The sequence below is a fragment of the Odocoileus virginianus genome, chromosome 12 (assembly GCF_023699985.2).
Source record: "Odocoileus virginianus isolate 20LAN1187 ecotype Illinois chromosome 12, Ovbor_1.2, whole genome shotgun sequence".
NCBI lineage: Eukaryota > Metazoa > Chordata > Mammalia > Artiodactyla > Cervidae > Odocoileus > Odocoileus virginianus.
Window position 1 is genome coordinate 53692913 of NC_069685.1, and position 19318 is coordinate 53712230.

Genomic DNA, 19318 nt, shown 5'->3' on the forward strand with positions numbered 1-19318 from the left:
CCCCAATCTGGTCTCCTTGATAGTTTAGCCCCCAGATTCATTTCCCCTTCCTAATTCTTGTCTCTCATTCTTGTCCTCTCTCCTAATTTTTCACTCTCCTCTCTTTCCCCCCAGTCCTACTCCTTTCCCTTCCCACTTAAAACGAGTACTAGCTGAGTGTTTTTCCACTATGTGCTCTTCAGACTGTCAGTCGGCCCTGTAGATATAGGCACAGAGAGGGGTCTTGATTGGACCTGTTGGTTTGGGTCATCCATGTTCCATCTCTAGAGGCCTGGGGAGTGCCTGGGCCAACCTGGCTGGGCAGGGAGGTAACCAGACACTGCCTCTAGGAAGCCACTACCAGCCTTCCACCAGGCAAAAAAAGCAAGACCAATTTAGTCAGAAGGGAAGACTAGAAGGAAAGTTTTTACCTGCCTGCCAAGAGTACAATAGGAGGCCTTGTAGTCCAACTTTCAAAATGTAGTTCCCCTGATTCTTGGGGTAGTTTTTCCATTATCGACACTGTACTTCATCTAGTGGGGGACTCTCTAAGCCTGTATTGCTCAATACAGTAGCTACCAGCCACATCTGACTATTTAGATTTAGGTGAACTACAATGAAATAAAAATAAAAATTTAATTACTCTATCACACCAGCCACATTTCAAGGGCTCAGTGGCCACATGCAGCTACTGTACTGGACAGTGCAGATACAGAACACATTCATCATTGCAGATATTGGCCATCGCCGGTCCAGACCCTTACTCTTCCAGCTGTGGCCCGTGGACCAGCAGCAACACGGGAATCACCTGGGAGCTTGTTAGAAATGCACAGCTTTTGGCCCCACTCCAGACTTATCGAATCAAAATCTGCATTTTAAACAACATCTACACGTGATTCGTCTGCACTTCACAGTTAAGAAGCACTGCTCTGGAGTAGAAGTTACAAACTCAGATGCCTGCCAGGGCCAAGCAGGTACCCTGAATGACAGATGCTGGCCGGATGGGGCCATGCAAAGCGGAGAGAGAGCCCAGGCACCTCCTAGAGGGGATGGCCACTCCAGCAATGTGACTTGCATTGTACCACTTCTCACGTGTCTAAAAATGCCCAAATGGCTTCATATGCCATATACTTATTTTTAAAAGTTGTGCATGTGTGCTAATTCGCTTCAGTTATGTCCAACTCTTTGTGACCCTATGGACTATAGCCCTCCAGGCTCCTCTGTCCATGAGACTCTCCAGGCAAGGATACTGGAGTGGGTTGCCATGCTCTCCTCCAGGGGTTCTTCCCGACCCAGTGATTGAACCCGAGTCTCTTATGTCTCCTGCATTAGCAGACGGGTTCTTTACCACTAGCGCCACCTGGGAAGCCCATATAAGCTTATTATTAAGCATGTAAGCAACTTATTAAAATTGTTAAAATTCTTGCTGGCCCCCTTCCCACCACCCACCTTCTGTAGGTTGGGTGGAGGCTTAGTGCCAACTTTGGAGAACACAACTTGCTAGTCCTTGTCCTCCTCCTCCACCCCTCCCAGCCCTCCTGGCCTTGGGTCGGTGTGGACTCAGGGGAACCTGCCCTGTTCTCAAACGAACCGAAGGGAAACTTAAAAAAGGAGGCAGATGGCTGCAAAAAGTGCTGGCTTGTCTTCCAGAACCAATGGGCCATTGGTTTTCGATGATCTTTGCATTGCTTTCCTCCATGAGGAGAGGAAACTGCAAGAGAAGGAAAAGTCTGCAGCTCTTTCCTCTTGCCCCTTCCCACCTCACATCCTTAATTAAGAACCATCTGTTCCTTGAGCAACTGTATACACACCCCAAGCTTTTTTTAAACCTGAACTCTCACTACTCTGGAGACCTTGTGTTGCATCAGATTCTTTGGGGGAAATCGCCTCCCGCCAGACACCCCTCCGTGGTAGCCTGCTGGAGCCCTGACTCCCACGTGGAGACTGGAACCAGCCTGCTGGGAGGTGACCCGCTCTCAGATGCTGACATCTGAAGAAGGGCACCCTCCTGCCCACCCACCGTCAGGGCCATGCCCCCTTTAGTCAAAGAGCAAACAGGAACTTTCCAGCACTCTGCCAGCTTCTTGCTCTACCCGCCCCTCTTTGGTAGGAAGTTGAAAATATAGTTGGTTTCCATGGTGATGGCAGCTCAGGCGTAAGAGAGAAATTAAATCCCTGGGTCAGTGCAAAGCTGTAACTTTCTCCCTAACGGCCCCACCCCCACAATAAAAAACAGCTAACCAGTAGCATTACCAGGCATCACATTTGCATGTGAGCTTCGCCCCTCCTGCGGCCCCTGTAAATAGTAACAGAGGGCTGACAGAGAGAGGGGCTCAGGTGGCATGGAGTCAGGACGCGTTTGTTTAGCACCGCCTGCTGGTCCAGCTTTGGTCTGCCTGCAGGGATGGATGCAGAGGGGAGGCTGGGGGAGCCAAGACTTCCCTTTAGGGATCCCCGATGACCTTATCTAGGACAAATGTGCTTTGACATGCTAGAGGTTGCTTGGGCCTGAGAAATCCCACAAGTGACACAGGATGATCCTAACACACAAGCTTAGATGGGGGAGGGACAGGAGGCCACAATGAGCTGTCCACTGATGATAGCGCCTGAGAAATCTGGAGCCTCCTGTCTCTCAAAGGAGGTTCAATTCTGAAATGAACTCCAATGTGAAACAATTATGATACGGGAGAAAAAGATTCTGATAGCTTCAGTTTCATTATTAGAAGTTTTAATTGTCAAAAGCCATATGTTGACAGTACGAACATCTTAGAAACCGCAGGGAACACAGTGGGGAGAGTGTCCCGCTACTGTGACACAGCACAATGACTGTCATTTCTCTGCAATTCCCTTCCAGCATTGGGGGGTGGGCCTTTGAGGTGGGATCTGCTCTCCTGTCATTGGTACAGAGCAGAAGTGGTACTTAAACTTCCAAATCGCTGTCTTTACCCCTACGGATCCAGCAAGGTTAGTCCGGACAGAGTCCGTCCCGTGTGACATCAACAACCCTCTACGAAAGCCACCCCGGTATTCGGACCTGCACATCAGCCAGACGCTCCCCAAAACCAACAAAATCAACAAGGTGAGACCGGGGTTCCGCTGGGTCCAGGCCTGCTGGGTCAGGGCGCTGCCATATGAGGAGCAGGAGGGAGGAATGTTCTCAAACAGGACTCGGTGGATTGATCTGGGAGCTTTGCCCTTACTTCCCAGCACCCCTGGGCTCTCGTCATTCTGTGTGGTTTGTGTCTAGGAAAGTTTGGGGAGCATCCAGGCATCAGGGCAGAGCTAGTGTGCCAGAGATCTGGCTGATTTAGAGAGGGCACCTGGCAATGAGAATGAATGAGCGTGTTGACAGGGGCACAGTAGGGTTGGGAGGACAGCCCGAGACGGGGGTCCTTAGTGGTTCAGGCTCCACCCTCTTTGCTCTGTGAGCTGTTTCATCATCTGCCAGGATGAGCTTTGTGGAAGGTTCTGCACTCTGACACATCTGTTGAATCTGATCACTACGGGACGAGAGTCTGTTTCTGAGTTCCTGCTGGAGACTAGGTAGATGGATCTGTGTAGGGGCCCTGAGCTCTGAGCCATCGCCTATCTGGTTGGCTTCTGACTGATCCTCAGATGGTGGTCAGCAGCGGACCTCTCTGTGTGTCTTTCTTTCTAACATGGGCTGGAAATTTCCACTGGGGATTTCCGCGTTCTTTGTTTGATCTGTGGGTTGGACAACACCAAAGGGATCCTGGGGACATTTAAAGCCTCACGGAAGAGGGAGAGGTAGCACATGCCAGCAGGTGATTTCTCAAGCCCTGTGGTGCCTCAATGCATTGTGTGGAAGGTGGATAAAGTGTGGGCCAGTCCAAGCGTGTGGACAGTCACCCACCTGGATGAGCATCTCTGGCTGTGTGACCTCTCCCTGGCAACCATACTCTCCCTTCTGTGCATAAGGCTGGGGAGGGCTTAGCCCCCTCCCCAATCCATTCTCCACACAGCAGTCAGAGTGATTCTTAATGAGTGTAATTTGAATCATGCCACCCTCTGCTGAAAAACCCTTCTGTGGCTTTCTGTCGAGTGGAGGAAACAGTCAACCCCCTTCCTGCAGCCTGCAAGCCTCCATGCACAACTGGTCCCTCCCTCCTTCTCCCACCTCCCTACCAAAGCCCATATGTTCTTTCTCTCTAGAGCTGTCACCTACCACACTGGGTCTCAGTCATTCACCATCTGCCTCCTGTGGCATCATCTTAGGACTTGATGGACTTGGCCTCTGAAGTCAGGCAGATCTGGCAGCCAGTCTTGGCTTCCTCCACTTACTCGCTCTTAGAGTCTCTGGGCAAGTTACTTAATCTCTCTGAGCCTCAGCTTTCCTGTGTGTAAAATGGGCATGTTCCGGTAATCCACAGCTGTGCAAACCAACAACCTCAAACTTAGTGGTGGACACCAACAGCTTTTTAATTATGCTTGTGGAGGCTATGGGTCAGGTATCTGGAAAGCAGTCCAGTGGGAATGGTTTGTTTCTGCTGCACAATGCCCAGGGACTCAACTGGGAAAGCTGATGCAGCTGGGGGCTGGAATCATTTAGACTAGGGATTAGCAAACTATGGCTCATAGGCCATATCTAGCTCACAGCTTGGTTTTTTTTTTGTGAATTAAGTTGTGTTAGAACAAGCCACGTTTATATTTTCTATGGCTGCTTTCAAACTACAACAGCAGAGTTAAGCAGTTACAACAGAGATCACTGGCTCACAAAGCCTAAAATGTGTACTAACGAGCCATTTCGAGAAAAAAGCTGCCAACCCCTGATCTAGAGGGTCCTTCACTCACTTGGGCTGGGATGAGTCAAAGGCTGAACTCAACAGAGGGTCTCTTTGGGAGCAACTACACACAGCCTTGCCTTGTGGCTTGGGCTTCCTTACAATGTGGCTGCTTCAGGGTAGTCAGGCTCTTCTTACATGGCACCTCAGGGCTTGCAGAGCAACTTTCTCATCAAACAAGGTGGAAGCTGCAGAGGCTCTTATAACCTAGCGATATAAAAATCCCATGCACTGTCTTGGCTTGTCACTAGCCAAGGGTTGTCAGGGCCGGTTGTGCTGTACTGTCCTGATAGACGCAGTCACAAGCCTACTTAGATTTGAGCGGAGGAGGCATGGTCCCGCTTGTCAGTGGGAAGAGTCCAGGGAATTTGTGGCCACATTTTTAAAATGTCTCCTGCTGAGCAAGAAGAGTACCAACCTCAGAGAGTGGCTGTGAGGATGAAATGAAATAATCAGTGAAAGGCGAGGCACTTGGAGAGGTTCCTGGCCTGTGAATAAGTGTCCAGGAAATTCTAGGCGTTTTTTTTTTTTTTCATTTATTTTTATTAGTTGGAGGCTAATTACTTTACAATATTGTAGTGGGTTTCGTCATACATTGACATGAATCAGCCATGGATTTACATGTATTCCCCATCCTGATCCCCCCTCTAGCTGTTTTTATAAGCTTAAATCTTGGGCTTCTAATCACAGTGTCAGGCTGGGTCCACTTTTCTTTTATTTTTTGGTAAAATATGTAGGTCTTTAGGAGAGGGTCTCCCCCTTCTGGAGTTGGGGTGTTTAGGGGGTTCCAGTGGTGAGGCTCCTGGAAAGTAACTATAACCATCCTTTCCTCTATGATCTCTTGAGGGGTGAGTGGCTCAGAGCCATCTCGAGACCTTTCTCTCTGGGTTTACAGACACAGTAAGCCTCTTGGTGTCAGGTGGGACAGAAACACGGGTCAGATAGATCGGTGACTCTGACATTGTTCTGCTTGTCTGCCAGCAAGAGAATTTGATGAGAGAAATAAATTAACCTCTATTTAGAAAGCGGCTTTGGCATGAAGGTGGACAGGAACTATCAGAGAGCTGTGTTATTTTTCCCCCCTTACTTCTCTTCTCACTAGCTTCACACAGATTCTTTCTGTCAGGCAATGATGTGGTTAGTGCAGTAGATTTCTGAGCCAATTTGGTCTGAAGATTTCCTTTTCATTGCTCTGTCTCCTCTCTCGTCTAGCTCTGTCAATCCAGCTTCATAAAAACCTAGCCTGTTCACCCAGCCTAATGGTTTGAATGTGCATTTTGGAATCAGAAGGTCTGGGCTTGAAACTCAGTTTCTTTATGTGCTCTGTGATCAAACCAAGATCCTTCTGCCTTTGTTTCCCCCTGTGTAAAATAGGCATTATAATAGTAGATGTTTTGGGGGTTGTGGAGAGGCTTTGGTGCAATGATACATGTAAAGGATTTAGTCCTGACGCTGGATCCTCAGGGCATGGAAGAGCTCGGGAGTGAAGAAGAGAGACAGTGGAGAGGAGAAGGAGGAACAGAAGGAGGAGTAGGAGGAAGAAAAGGGGTGGAGGAGGAGGGAGAAGAAGAGAAAGAGGAAGAGGGAGGAGCAAGAAGAGGAAAAAGAAAGAAGAGGAAGGAGGAAATGAAAGAAGAAGGATGAGGAGGATGGAGGACATGGAGGAGGGTGAGGGGATGGAGGAGATGGAGAAAGATGAAGAGATGGAGGAGGGTGAGGGGATGGAGGAGAAGCCACAGCAGCAGGAGCATCTGCCGGCTCCCGGGGGGCCTAGTCTGTAAGGCGCATGCTTCCACATCAAGGCATCAAAAGCCCCACCTACCTGGGTGTCCGAAGCTGAAGATCTGCCCACTGCAGGGAAGCTTTCTGGAGTGGCTGTCTACTTGCTGTCCTTTTCAGTTGGTTGCAAGGAAAAGAGCCTCATCTCTGCTAGCTCAGCACGAGGAACTGTGTCTTGGAAGGACTGGGCACGGGGCAATAAGAGAAAGAGGAATGCTGGTTAAGGAGTTCGGTCTCATGAAACAGGACGTAGAGGACAGGCTTGTGCTCAGGTCAGCAGCTCGGACCTCCAGCAATACCATGGGTCACTGTTCTGGTCCGCCATCATGACAGTGGTTGGCTACTCTTTGTGGGTCCCCTCTGGTCTGTTACTGTTGACTGTTTTCCTCATCCTTTGCTCTCACCCTTTCTCTCCGTCTTCACTTCTGCAGCCATAGAAACACTCCTGCTCCTTGTTACCTCAGCTGATTTGTTTTCTGGCCTGTCGTAGCTCTTCTGTCCCCTTCAACTTCATCTCCTTTCCACCTTTGCTCTGCTTTCTGCTATTATTCCTCTTGCCCCCACTCATCTGATTACTCCAGGTATCATAGGTCACTAACCAGCTGCTGTGATGCCCTGACTTTTGGTCCTGAGTTGGGAGTGGGCTTTGGAGTTCACAAGACAAGTAAGGCTGTTTAGGAGACTGTTGGGTTGGAGGTAGAGAAGGAAATGGCAACCCACTCCAGTATTCTTCCCTGGAGAATTCCATGGACGTAGGAGCCTGGCACGCTCCAGTCCATGGAGTCGCAAAGAGTCAGGCACAACTGAGCGACTAACACTACTGCTACTACTATTGCGTTGGAGGGTGGGGATGGTTTCCTTAGGGGACTGTTTCCATGGAAGAGAGAGTTATTATTACTGCCATGTCGAAATCAGTGCACAGCTGGGTGAGGGGAACCTGGGAAGCGAACATGCTTCGTTCGATCCTCAGAGTCAAATGTGAGTTCTTATTACTTGGTTCAGCCTTCTCTTTTTGCTTCTGGGCTGGAAATGGGGACTTGGGCCAGTAACGCTCTGTATGATTCCAGCGCATCGCCCCTGTGTCTGAATCTCAGCGTCCCCATCTACAACATGAAGTGGGGGACTGGATGGTCTCTGAAGAATGTTTCCACATTTTAGCTGCACTCAGAAAGAGGAATTATGCCATTAGCCCTTCCCTGCACGATCTGAGAGAGTCTGAGTTTCCCTCTTACGGAAAACAACCTCCTATTGGGACGATCTGGGTCTGGCCCGAGGAAGGAATTTCCCCTCCCATTTAGCTCTTCTGCTGGGGAATGTGGGCACTCTGTGCACATTTCTCTTTTGCTGATTCTGTTGATTAGCATCAGCCCTGAGCCTCAGATATGAAAGAGACTGAATTGCTCCCTTAACTGTTTCCTCCATAAAGACAACTTCTCCTTGCCTCCCTCTCTTTGTCTCGCCTTCCCTCCCTCCTTCCTTTCCATTCACTGATACATATAACATTTATTAGCCACCTCTTATGTTTTTGTTTCTGTGCTGTTTTGCTGATTCCAAGGTAAATAAGCCCAGTCTAGTAGGAGGACGTAAACCTTTTCTTCCCCCATCTCTCTCTCCTTGTCCATCCCTCTCTTCATTTCTTTCTATTTTCCTTCCTCTAGCACACATTTTTCAAGGGGCCATACTGAGATTAGGGAGCTTCTTACCTTGAGGATAAAGACAGATAAGCAAGCTGAGAAGTGATGGTGTTGAAGCAATAGCAGAAGCCAAGACCAGTACCCGAGCAAGCTAGTACCAGGCAGGGCCAGTCCCAGGAGGAGGAATGTGCTGACCTGGTTGGTTGAGTGGGAGGTCAGGGGAGCTTCTCGGAAGAGGGGCAATCTGAGCTGCATTTTGAAGAAAGAGTAGGCATCTTCTAGGCCAACTGGGACAAGGCAGGGAAGATAGTGTTAGTCACTCAGTCGTGTCCATCTCTTTGCAACCTCATGGACTGTAGCCTGCCAGGCTCTTCTGTCCATGGAATTCTCCAGGCAAGAATACTGGAGTGGGTACCCATTCCCTTCTCCAAGAGGTCTTTCCGACTCAGGGATTAAACCCAGGTCTCCTGCATCGCAGGCAGATTCTTTATCATCTGAGCCACCAGAGAAGCCCATTCCAAGCAGAAATAATATCTCCCAAGCCTTGGAGATGTGAAATAGCCTGATTTGTGTTGGGAACTGTGGGCCATTTGATGTGACTATGGCAGTCGTTGTAGGAATGAGAGAACAGGAATTGATGCAAGCCCAGGTCCAGCCTGAATGTGTGCATCATGAACCAACATTTTCATTTAAACATGCTCTGCCATTGGAGCATGATCTGTATGCCTAGCAGGACACTGTTTCTAGCACAAACCTTTATGCTTTTTAAATAAGGATAATGTTTTTTTGCAGAGCATCTATGGAAACTTCTTTGCCCATCTATGAGTAGAAGTTCGAAGAAGAGAGTCTTGCTAGGATGGATAGATGCCTGACTTCCATTTACTCTATCCCTCTACTGACACAATCAGTCGCTGACTTCCTCTGAAAACCTCCTGTGCCCCCTTTGACTGTGTGATAGCTTCACAGCCCAGCCACATAAACCTTAGCCCACATGTCACTGCCTTATTTTTCCTTACATTAACGAGTCTGTTGCCAGGAACATGTAATTACTATTAGGTAAATTAGGATGGAGTGAGAAGGCTGGCTTCCTGATACATTACTATTAAAATCAGATCAGAATTACTTCCAAGGTGGTCTTGCATGGAAGGTGGCTGGAATGAATTAGAGCATGACCTTGCCTGGAACAGGACCTTGTCCAGGGCATGTTTGTAGTTCCTTGATCCACAAGAGCCGCAGAGGGTGACAACCTATCTGTCCTTCAGTGGATGGTTGATCAAAAAACTGGGTACATCCATACCATGAAATATCCACTCAGCAATAAAAAGGAACAATCCTTTGTTGCATGCAGTAACTTGGATGAATCTCCAGAGAACTATTCTGAGTGAAAAAAAGTCAATCCCAAAAGATTACATACTGTATGGTTCAATTTATAGAACATTCTTGCAATGACGTTATAGCAATGAAGACTGGATTAGTGGTGCTGGGGGTAAAAGATGGGAGGGAGGGGTTGTGAGGAAAGAGAAGGAATTGGGTGTAGTTAGAACAGGACAACATGAGGGATCCTTCTGGTGGTGGAAATGTTCTATATCTTGACTGTATCAGTTCAGTGTCTGGGTTGTGATTTTATTGTACCCTAGTTTTGCAAGATGTTATCATTGGAAAAAACTAAATAAGAATGCATTATTGTTCAGTCACTAAGTCATGTCCAACTCTTTGCAACCCCATGGACTGCAACACACCAGGCTTCCCTGTCCTTTACTACCTCCCAGAATTTGCTCAAACACATGTCCATTGAGTCGGTGACGCCATCCAACCATCTCATCCTCTGTTGCCCTCTTCTCCTCCTGCCCTCAAGTCAGCTCTTCACATCAGGGGGCCAAAGTATTCTTCAGCATCAGTCTTTCCAATGAATAGTTAGGGTTGATTTCCTTTAGGATTGACTGGTTTGATCTCCTTGTAGTCCAAGGGACTCAAGAGTCTTCTCCAGCACCATGATTCGAAAGCATCAATTCTTTGGCACTCAGCTTTCTTTATGGTCCCATTCTCACATCCGTACGTGACTACAGGAAAAAGCACAGCTTTGACTGGGATCCCTCTAATACTCTTACAACTGCATGTGAATCTGCAGCTATCTCAAATTGAAAGCTTAATTGCAAAAATAAATGCTGTCACAAATATAATTGCTTCTGTTTATTGATAACAAAATGCCTTATCCCAGTGCTAGGGATTTAGGTACATACATCACCTTAAACTTCACAACAGAGCCACACAGTGGGTGTTCTCAGCCCATGTGAAGGACAAGGAGAAACTGAAGCTCGCAGTGGAGAAGTCACTGATGTGGAGGCAGTATGACCTCGTGGGAGTGGAATGACCTCTGGGAAGGGGGCATGCACAGCCCGGCCGAGCACCCATTGGGCCTCCAGATGAGGAATGTCTGTTCCCTACCCCCCACCCTCCACCCTTCTATGCTCATTGGCATTTGCTGTACTGACTCTGGGGGTTGGCAGGTAAACACACCTGTTGACAAAATCAGATCACACAAAACCATCCTTGGGTACCTGGAGCTATGCTGAGTGGTGTAGCTGTGAGTGATTCAGGGACCAAATTATCCATGTGCTGTGAGTGAACCAATTAAGGTACCCCTGAGAATGCTTAGCTCTGCTGACTTTGAGAGGCAGGAACCTCTTTCCTGGGATGCTGAGGTTTGCTAGTATTTATTCCCATTTTACAGAGGGCAAAACTGAGGAATGGTGAAGTTAGGCATTTTGTTCAGGATGCGTGAGAAAGAGGTGGCTGTGTTTCCCTTTCCATCACTTGGAATCCTACTCGTATTACTTTTCCTGGGGCTGCAGAAACAAATTACTGCAAACTGGGTAGCTGAGACAAAAGTCATTTGCTGTCTCACGGTCTGGGGTCCAGGAGCCTGAGATCAAGATGTCAAGCAGGGTTTGCTCCTTAGGGAGAAACTCCAAGGGAGAATCCATTCCATGCACCTCTCCTAACCTTCGGTGGCTCCGGCAGTCCTTGGCATTTCTTGGCTTCTAGAAGCATCAGTCCCCTGTCTACCCCTGTTTTCACAGCACCATTTCCTCTGTGTGTCTTTCCTTTCCTGTTTCTTGTAAAGACACTTGACATGGGATTTTATGCACCCCACCCCACCCCAAATCCAGGATGGTCCCATCACAATTAGGTCACATGCTAAGGTTCTGAGTAGACATGTCTTGGAGGGGAGACAGCATTCAGCCCACTGCATGGCTACTGGGCCCACCCTGACCAGCGCCATTCTGAGGACGTGCACACGGATTCTGTCTTCATCTTGGCTTTAGAACAGCTTCAAGAAGCTGGTTCCAGCCGAGAGGTGAGGGAAGATGCTGCAGGCCGGCTCTCTCACTCTCTCTTGAGCTGTCAGGCTGTTGATTCTTTAATAAAACACTCGGGAGGAGAAGCGTTAGGACAGGAAGAGCTCTCTGGGCACCTCGGCATGGGACTTTCCAAAATCAAAGAGGCCCAAGGAGTGTGGCTGTCACCTGCCTGGCTTTCATTACGTGGTAACCTTTCAGCCCAGGCTCCAGGCAGTGGGCAGGAATTTGACTCGAGAGATTGTGCCTTCCACAGCTGGATACAACCCGGTGGGGGTGGGGGAGGCAGGTGGGACTTTGGGGGGGGGTGTGTCTGGTGGTTGAGGAAAACGGAGGAGGCACTGAGGATGCTGAGGGGGTGGTCTTCCCGGGCAGCTCAGCCACACTGCTGCAGTGTCTCCGCCTCTCTGCCTGCCCCTGCCCCCACCCCGCTCTGTTTTCTTTCTTTAGGACCACATCCCTGTTCCTTACCAGCCGGACTCCAGCAGCAACCCCTCATCCACGACGTCCTCCACGCCCTCCTCGCCAGCGCCCCCACTCCCGCCCAGCGCCACGCCGCCTTCTCCCCTACACCCTTCTCCGCAGTGCGCAAGGCAGCAGAAGAATTTCAACCTGCCAGGTATCTTCCGCACGTGGGAGGTCGCGGGGTGAGGAGTCGGGTTTGTGCCAGAGCCGTGTCCAGGCCAGTCCACGTGAAAGGTGATGGGTTGGAAGCATATGGATTAAGCCTTACCATGGGCAGGGCCACTACTCCATAGTCCCTTATGTGATCTCTAGAGCAGCCACGAGGTAAGTAGGATTGGTTCCATTTTACAGATGAGAAAATCGAGGCTCAGAAGGTAAGGGGACTCTCAGACTCTTGTCTTTTGGAAAGCAGCAGCTCAGGGTCTCCATCTAGGTCTGAGTCACAGGGGGGCCATCTTCTCTGGAGCTGGATGTTGCCTTAAGTGTGAAATCAGGGGACTTCCCTGGTGGGCTGGTGGGTAAGACTCCATACTCCAAATGCAAGGAGTCTGGGTTCAAACCCTGGTCAGGGAACTGGATCCCACATGCTGCAACTAAATGTTTGCACGCTGAAAGCTAAAGATCCCACATGCCCCAATGAAGATTGAAGATCTAAGAAGAACTCAGACCAAGTGCTGCCAAAAAAAAAAAAAGAGCTAAATCAGTTGAAACTGGCAACTGGATCCTGTGCCAAGGATCTCAGGGCCCATACAGCTGAGCATGGCTACATTCTGAGGCTTATGCAGACATCAAGACAGGGCTCCAAAAGAGTGAGCTGGCATCCAGGAGTCAATAGCCAGCTCTCTCATGTCCCTGCCCTGTGACCTCTGGCTTCAGTTTTCACACCTCTGAAGGATGCAGGTGGACAAGAGGACCCCAAAGGGTCTTCTGGCTCACAAACTCCAGGGCACTCCGCCGCTGACCTGAGACTGTGTGCTGGGCTGTGAGACAATGGAGAAGCCCTCACATGGTGTTCTGGCTTCTTGGACTTACAAAAGGGATCTTTCTCAGCTCTCAGGCGAGACAGACCTAAGTGTCTTCCCACCCGTTCCGGGGCTCAGCCCAGCCCACCTCCTGTTCTCCGATCGCCAGGACACTTTCAGCTCAGCCATATTTGTAGCACCATAGCTGACTTCAAGACGGAGGCTGGCGGGATGAGGTCTGGTTTGACGAGTTGGGACCAAAGTCTAGCTCTATGTTGTTCAATATGGTACAGACTAGTCACACATGCCTATTTAAGTTTAAATGAATTAAAATTAATTATAATTAAAATTTTAATTCCTTGGTCATGCTTGCCACATTCCAAGTGCTTGAGAGCCACTTGTGGCTAGTGGCCCCATGTTGGGCAGCACAGGTGTAGACCGTTTCCCACCATCGCAGGGAGTTCCACTGGACAGTGCTGGTCTAGAGGTTTGGTTTCCTCTTGAGCCAGAGAGCTTCCCACAGCGGGGAAAGGAAAAAACCCCAGGTCCTCAGCCACAGGTCACACCTCCAAGCCTACCCAGCCACGAGAGGATATCTGGGAAACAAGTGAAGACCCAGGCCCACGTTTGGGTGACACTCAGATACATCCACCCGTTGAGCATAAGCTGCTCATGTCACCTGCCTACACTGCTTTGATCTGGGCTGTGTCCGAAGGGATAGAGTGCATCTTAAATACTTGCGTCATGGGGATTTTTTTGACTAAGTCCAAGCCCAAGGCAGCCTCACACCTGTGGTGTGAGGGCTTCTCACCTGGCAGCCAAAAAGGACCCTAACGGGAGTCATCAGCTGAAATCCATCTCAGTAAGTGCCCCCGAGTCAACCAGGCAACAGTGCCCAGCGATTCCATAGACCAAGGGTTCCCACCAGCAGCCCCAGCCATTTCTACTTCCCTGGAAGGAGGTGAATGTGAAAAAGGCCCTTTAACCCCCGTCCCCCAGTCTCAGGGGGGAAGAGTCTGGATGCTTTCCTAGAGCTGTTCCACCCCTCACACAAAATATTCACTTCAGGGCTATTTTCCCTTGTAACCATTTGCTGCTTGCTTATAGGCAGGGAGCTGGCAAAGGACCTCTTAATGGGGAACCGTGCATCAAAGCGCCAGCACTCTTTCATCTCTAGAAGACTCTGCTGGCATCTTTAGACACGATCCCTGACTCACCAGGGGTGATCCCTGTTTCCTTCACCCCTTCAGGTGGAGCCCCGGGAAGGGGTCTTAACCAAATTACTATGCTAGCCTGCCAGTGGGTCTGCACCTACCCCATGGCAGGTCCCAACAGTGCCCTGACCCTCTTTGGGGAGTGGACTCATGGGTCCTCTGGGTGAATGCGCTTTAAAACAGCAGTTAAAAGAGTGTGAGCTCTGGAACTAGGCTGCTTGTTCCTACTAGGCTTCTCAAATCCCACCTCCATCACTTAATATCTATGTGCTGTTGAGCAAACTACTGACCTCTCTGTGCCCCTGTTTCCGCATCTGTACAATGGGGATAATAATAGTACCTACTTTGTAGAATCCTCAAAGGGCTCAACATTACCATACATGTGCAAAGCTTAGCAGAGTACCTGTCTCTCACCAAAGGTGAGCTACTTTCATCATTATTAGATTAAACCCAGGATTAGCAAATTAGCGTGGCTCCCACTGCTAAGTAATATGCCCTAACCAGAATTGTGGAAATAAACATGAGGTCCCCAGATACCCTGAAATTGGGAGTAGGAATCAAATTAAACTTTTAGGGGAGGTGATTTGGCATTGTCAGAGTTTCAAATATACATTCCCTGGGCCAGCAGTATCACTTCTAAGAATTTATACACAGAAGTGTTTGCACAGGGATCTATAACGATTTTTTTTGGCAGCAGTGAAAAATCTGGACTCAACCCAAATGCCCATCAGGAGGGGAGTGTTTGAATACACTGTAATATATCTGTGTAACCAAACACTCAGCCACCCTTGGAAAGAATGGAGTAGCTCTTTGTAAATATCCCGGACGTGGGAAGAAATCCATAATATCTTTTAAGTGGAAAATAAGTGATTTGCAAAAGCACTGGTATAATAACATCCTATTTGTTGTAAAATGATTTAATGTATTTGTATGTATATATTTATACTTGTGTGTGTGTATATTTGTATATGCAGACAAATGTCTGCAGGACTTTATGGCAGGTGTTCTTTCTAAGAAGAGGAATTTTATTTTATGCACTTCTGTAGTGTATATAATAGCAAGAAACATGCATCCGTTTTATAATTGAATAATAACAATAAAATGCAGTGTTGACATAGAAAACAAAATAGGACCCTCTAAAAGGACAGCCAGACCTTCCCCCCACACCCCGCCCCCCCCCCCCACCTCCACCTGCCTTAGGCAGTTTTGGCAAAATTCCTCCAGGGTGACAGGCATCTATTCTGTTTACACAAGGCCCTGGTCACCTGTTACATACTCCAGACTGTGAGTCTCTGTTGATGGAAAAGGAGCTTTGGCTCTGGTTTCCTGCAGACGTTGAGTTTTCTGAAGACAATTCAAGCTAATACCTAGGCATAACAATGCCCCTGGCACTGGTCACTCTAGAACATTCTTTTTGGAAAGAGGCCATGTGGTTAACAGGCCTTTGGCTCAACTGTTAACCTCAGGGCACGTGAAGGACACCCGTCACAGAATCTGGGATTGTGCTTTGCTGGTTTTTGCCACTTGTTCTTTGCCACTCCCTTCAGAATCCTGGTGCCATGTTGGACATGGCACAGTGAAGGGTGGAGGGCTTCGTTTGGATCCCAGATTTGCCCTCTTCCACCTCTGTGGCCTTGAATATGGCACTGACCCTGTTTAGGCTCAGTTTCTCATCTGTAAAATGGGTCTGAACTGCTAGTTTGTATGACATTTGCTGTGGGAAGGTACATGAAGGGGCTTTGTAAGGGACTGTTGTATGGGTTCCTCAGACTGAAGTGTTCACACGCCTTCTTCCTTTGGAGTAACCTGGTGCCATGTTTAGTGTCTCCTCCATCGAAAGTCAACTCCATGACGCTAGGAAGCCTGTCTGCTTCACCTGCCCCTCTACTGCCAAAGCCCAGCCCAGTGTCGACTGCTGAAGGCACTAATTAAATGCTTGCTGAGTGAATAAATGAGTGAACAAGTGACTTGAGACTCCCAGAACTGCATGCTCTTTTTCTTTAAACTGTCTCTGGCCCTGCATTCCATCCGTTCATTTCTTTAATGGATGTTTTCTGAGCATCCACTATATACCAGGTACTGTTCAAGGCACTGGGTAAGGAGCAAGGGACACATCAGATGTGCCCTGTATGAGTTGACTGTTGCCACTGTAACAAATTGCCATGAGCTTAGTGGCTCAAAGGAGCAGAAGTTTATAACTCTACAGTCAAGGAGTCAGAAGTCCAAAATCAGTTTCACTGGGCTCAATATCAAGGTGTCTGCAGAGCTGTTTCCTTTAGGAGGTTCTAGGAAAGAATCCATTCCCTTGCCTTTTCCCAGCTTCCCAAGGGCCGCCTGCGTGCCTTTGCTCATGGCCCTACATCTGTCCAACCTCTGCTTCCGTTATCACATCTCCTCCTCTGATCCTCTGACTTGGATCCTCCGCCTCCCTCTCATAAGGACCCTTGTGATTATACTCAAGTTTCACCCAGAGAATCCAGGATAATCCCCTCATCTCAGGATCCTCAACTTAAACATATGCAAAGTCCCCTTGATCATGTAAGGTAACATATTCCCGGGTTCCTAGAACTAGGATATGGATGTCTTGGGAATGGAGTTGGGGGAGAAGGGCCTTATTCTGCCTGTCACAGTCTCTGCCCTCACTGAGTTTATAGCTTAGTGGAAGAGACAGGTGTTAGCCTAGCAAACAGACACACGAAAATAGGATTATAAATTGTGGTAAGTGCTGTGAGAAGAGAACAGTGCTACGAGCAAGTCAAGAAGAGAACAAGTTTAGGCTGAAACATCAGAAGCAGCTGAAGGCAGGAGGGGAGTTGTTCAGGCAGACAGAGGGGAACATATGCAAAGGCCCTGTTACCAGAAAGAGCTGGAAACATGTGACTGATGGCTCGGAGTGCCCATGACCAAGGCACCAGGCAAGAATCAGAGCTGCAGGGCTGAGGCCTGGTGGGGCCTTGCAGGGATGCATGGTTTAGGCAGGGGATGATTTGATCTTTCCACCTTCTAGATCCTTTCTTTCAGATGGCCACTGAGGCTGCTCTCTGAAGAGTCCATAGGGAGAGAATGGGGGCTTGAGAGTGGAAGAGGCTTCAAAGTAGCCTGTCTGTCTCTCTGACCTCTGGTCACCTGCAACCTCTCAGTTCCCGAACCCTCTTTGATACCAGACAGCCAGGAGCCACTCAGAGTCATCAGCTGCCCCTCTGACCCGCTTCTCTCTGGTGTCCGTCATCAGCAAGAGCAGGCGGGGCTCACAGCACCCTTTCCCTCCTCCTCTGGCCGAGACTCTCTCCATTTCAGTCATCAGGAACGGGCTGTCCTCAGGCCATGGAGGTCCTGGAAGGAGTCAGAGGCTGTGTGTGGAGGCATTTGCTGGGTGTCCCATTGCTAGACACCTGTCCCTTCTCAAAGTGACACCCATTCTCCATCACCAGCCCCACCTCCTTAAAAGAATGTTTAACTGCCAGCTAACCTTTTCTGCAGACACTGAATCCCCAGTTCCAGTTGGGGAGGGAAGAGATCAGCTAAGTCTCTTGAGAATCCCAGGAAGTTTTTCTTTTTTAATTTTAGCTCCTGTTGACTAATAAAATGTCCGAATGCAATGAAAAAAAATCTAAGTTATCTAATGGAAGAAGAGTCCTTGACATCATGGACGTCAGATTTCTTTTAAAGCTGTGTTCTGTAACCTTGAATGAGTTGCTGCCCAAACTAGGTACTTTGTTTTCCAGAATCAAAAAATGCATCCATTTGGATTCCAGCTAGATTCGATATTTGGGGGATTGCTGTTCTAAAAGAGACTTGAGTAATTCAACAAACATGAGCAGCTCACTCACTGGGTGCAAGGCACCAAGCCAGGTGCTTGGATCCTGAATACCAGAACTTGCTGTCCATTCTGGGACAGGGGTGAGGTTTATAAGCCAGTTCCACCCTCAGGGCCAGCTCATGACTGAGTTCTTTGAAACTCTCTGTTTATGAACTATAAAGCATCCTTGTCTGTTAGTTAAGAGAACTTAGAAAGATATCAGCTTTTGCATTGCCGTTAACCTTGGTTCTGCCTCATCCCTGCACTCTTATCTCATGTAATGATGAGCTCAGCCCCACGTAGGAGAGATTATTATTGGTCCCCATTTCACATATCTGGAAACTGAGACTTGGGGAGAGATGCCCAAATGTTCACAGGCAATCAAAGGAGGAACACAGACTCAACCCTACAGGATTAGCTTCTGGACTCCAGGTTTGGAGCCACTGTACTAATTCTTGGTGAGCCAGCCTGTCCCTGAATGGATAAAACTGTTTCTGGAAGTGTATTCACCAGCTCAGACTCATATCTGATCCCATCCCTGCTCACCGCCTTTGCTTGAGGATATAAAACTTCCTGTGACCTGTCCCCTGCCCCTGACATCCCTTTTACCCCCTGATCCAGGTTCTCCACCCCACTGGAACAGCGGTAACACTGGAAACCATGGGGATGTCTGGAACAACTGGCCTCCAGTGAACAGATGGGAAGTAAAATGAATTGTAGGAAAATCAGCAGTGAATCTGAGGAATTTTCTTTTATATTATCTTTCCTTAGATAAGGAAATTAATTTGTACCTTTGCTAGGCAGAATAATGGCCTAATCCTGGGTCCTGTGAATACGTTACTTTACACAGCTAAAGGAACTTTGCAGCTGTTACTGAATTAAGGATCTTGAAGTGGAAAGATTACCCTGGATTGTCTGGGTGGATTCTAAACGCAGTCATGAGAATCTTTTACAAGAGGGAGACAAGGCGATCAAAGACAGTAGAAGGCAACATCAGGATGAAAGCAGCGACTGAGGTGATGGAGGTGTGAGCCAAGAAATGGAGGTAGATTCTCCAGCTGGAAAAGGCAAGGAGAAAGTTCTCCTTTGGAGCCTCCAGAGAGAACAAGCCGCCCATGACCGTTTTCAGGCTTCTGACCTTCAGAACTCTAACAGGATAAATTTGTGTTAAGCCATTCAATTTATGATAATTTGTTACAGCAGCAATAAGAAAACCAATACAATGCTCAGTGCAGAAAATTAGAAAAACATGGGAGACACATAGAGGAGACACATAGACCAGTGCTTCATCCAGTACTCCTGGCCCCATCCCCAGCTTCTGGCAG

The 19318-nt window shown here is 48.5% G+C and overlaps 1 protein-coding gene across 5 annotated transcripts in view; it reads left to right on the forward strand.

Annotated features, from left to right (window-relative positions):
* KSR2 (kinase suppressor of ras 2) overlaps positions 1–19318 on the forward strand; it is a 470209-nt gene that overhangs the window by 368003 nt on the left and 82888 nt on the right. For 4 of the 5 annotated variants that reach the window (XM_070475296.1, XM_070475292.1, XM_070475293.1 and 1 more), the window contains 2 exons: positions 2933–3058; positions 12004–12172. In XM_070475296.1, the coding sequence (XP_070331397.1) occupies positions 2933–3058; positions 12004–12172 (295 nt within the window). The remainder of the gene's footprint in view (positions 1–2932; positions 3059–12003; positions 12173–19318) is intronic. The other variant, XM_070475294.1, reaches the window with a different exon arrangement.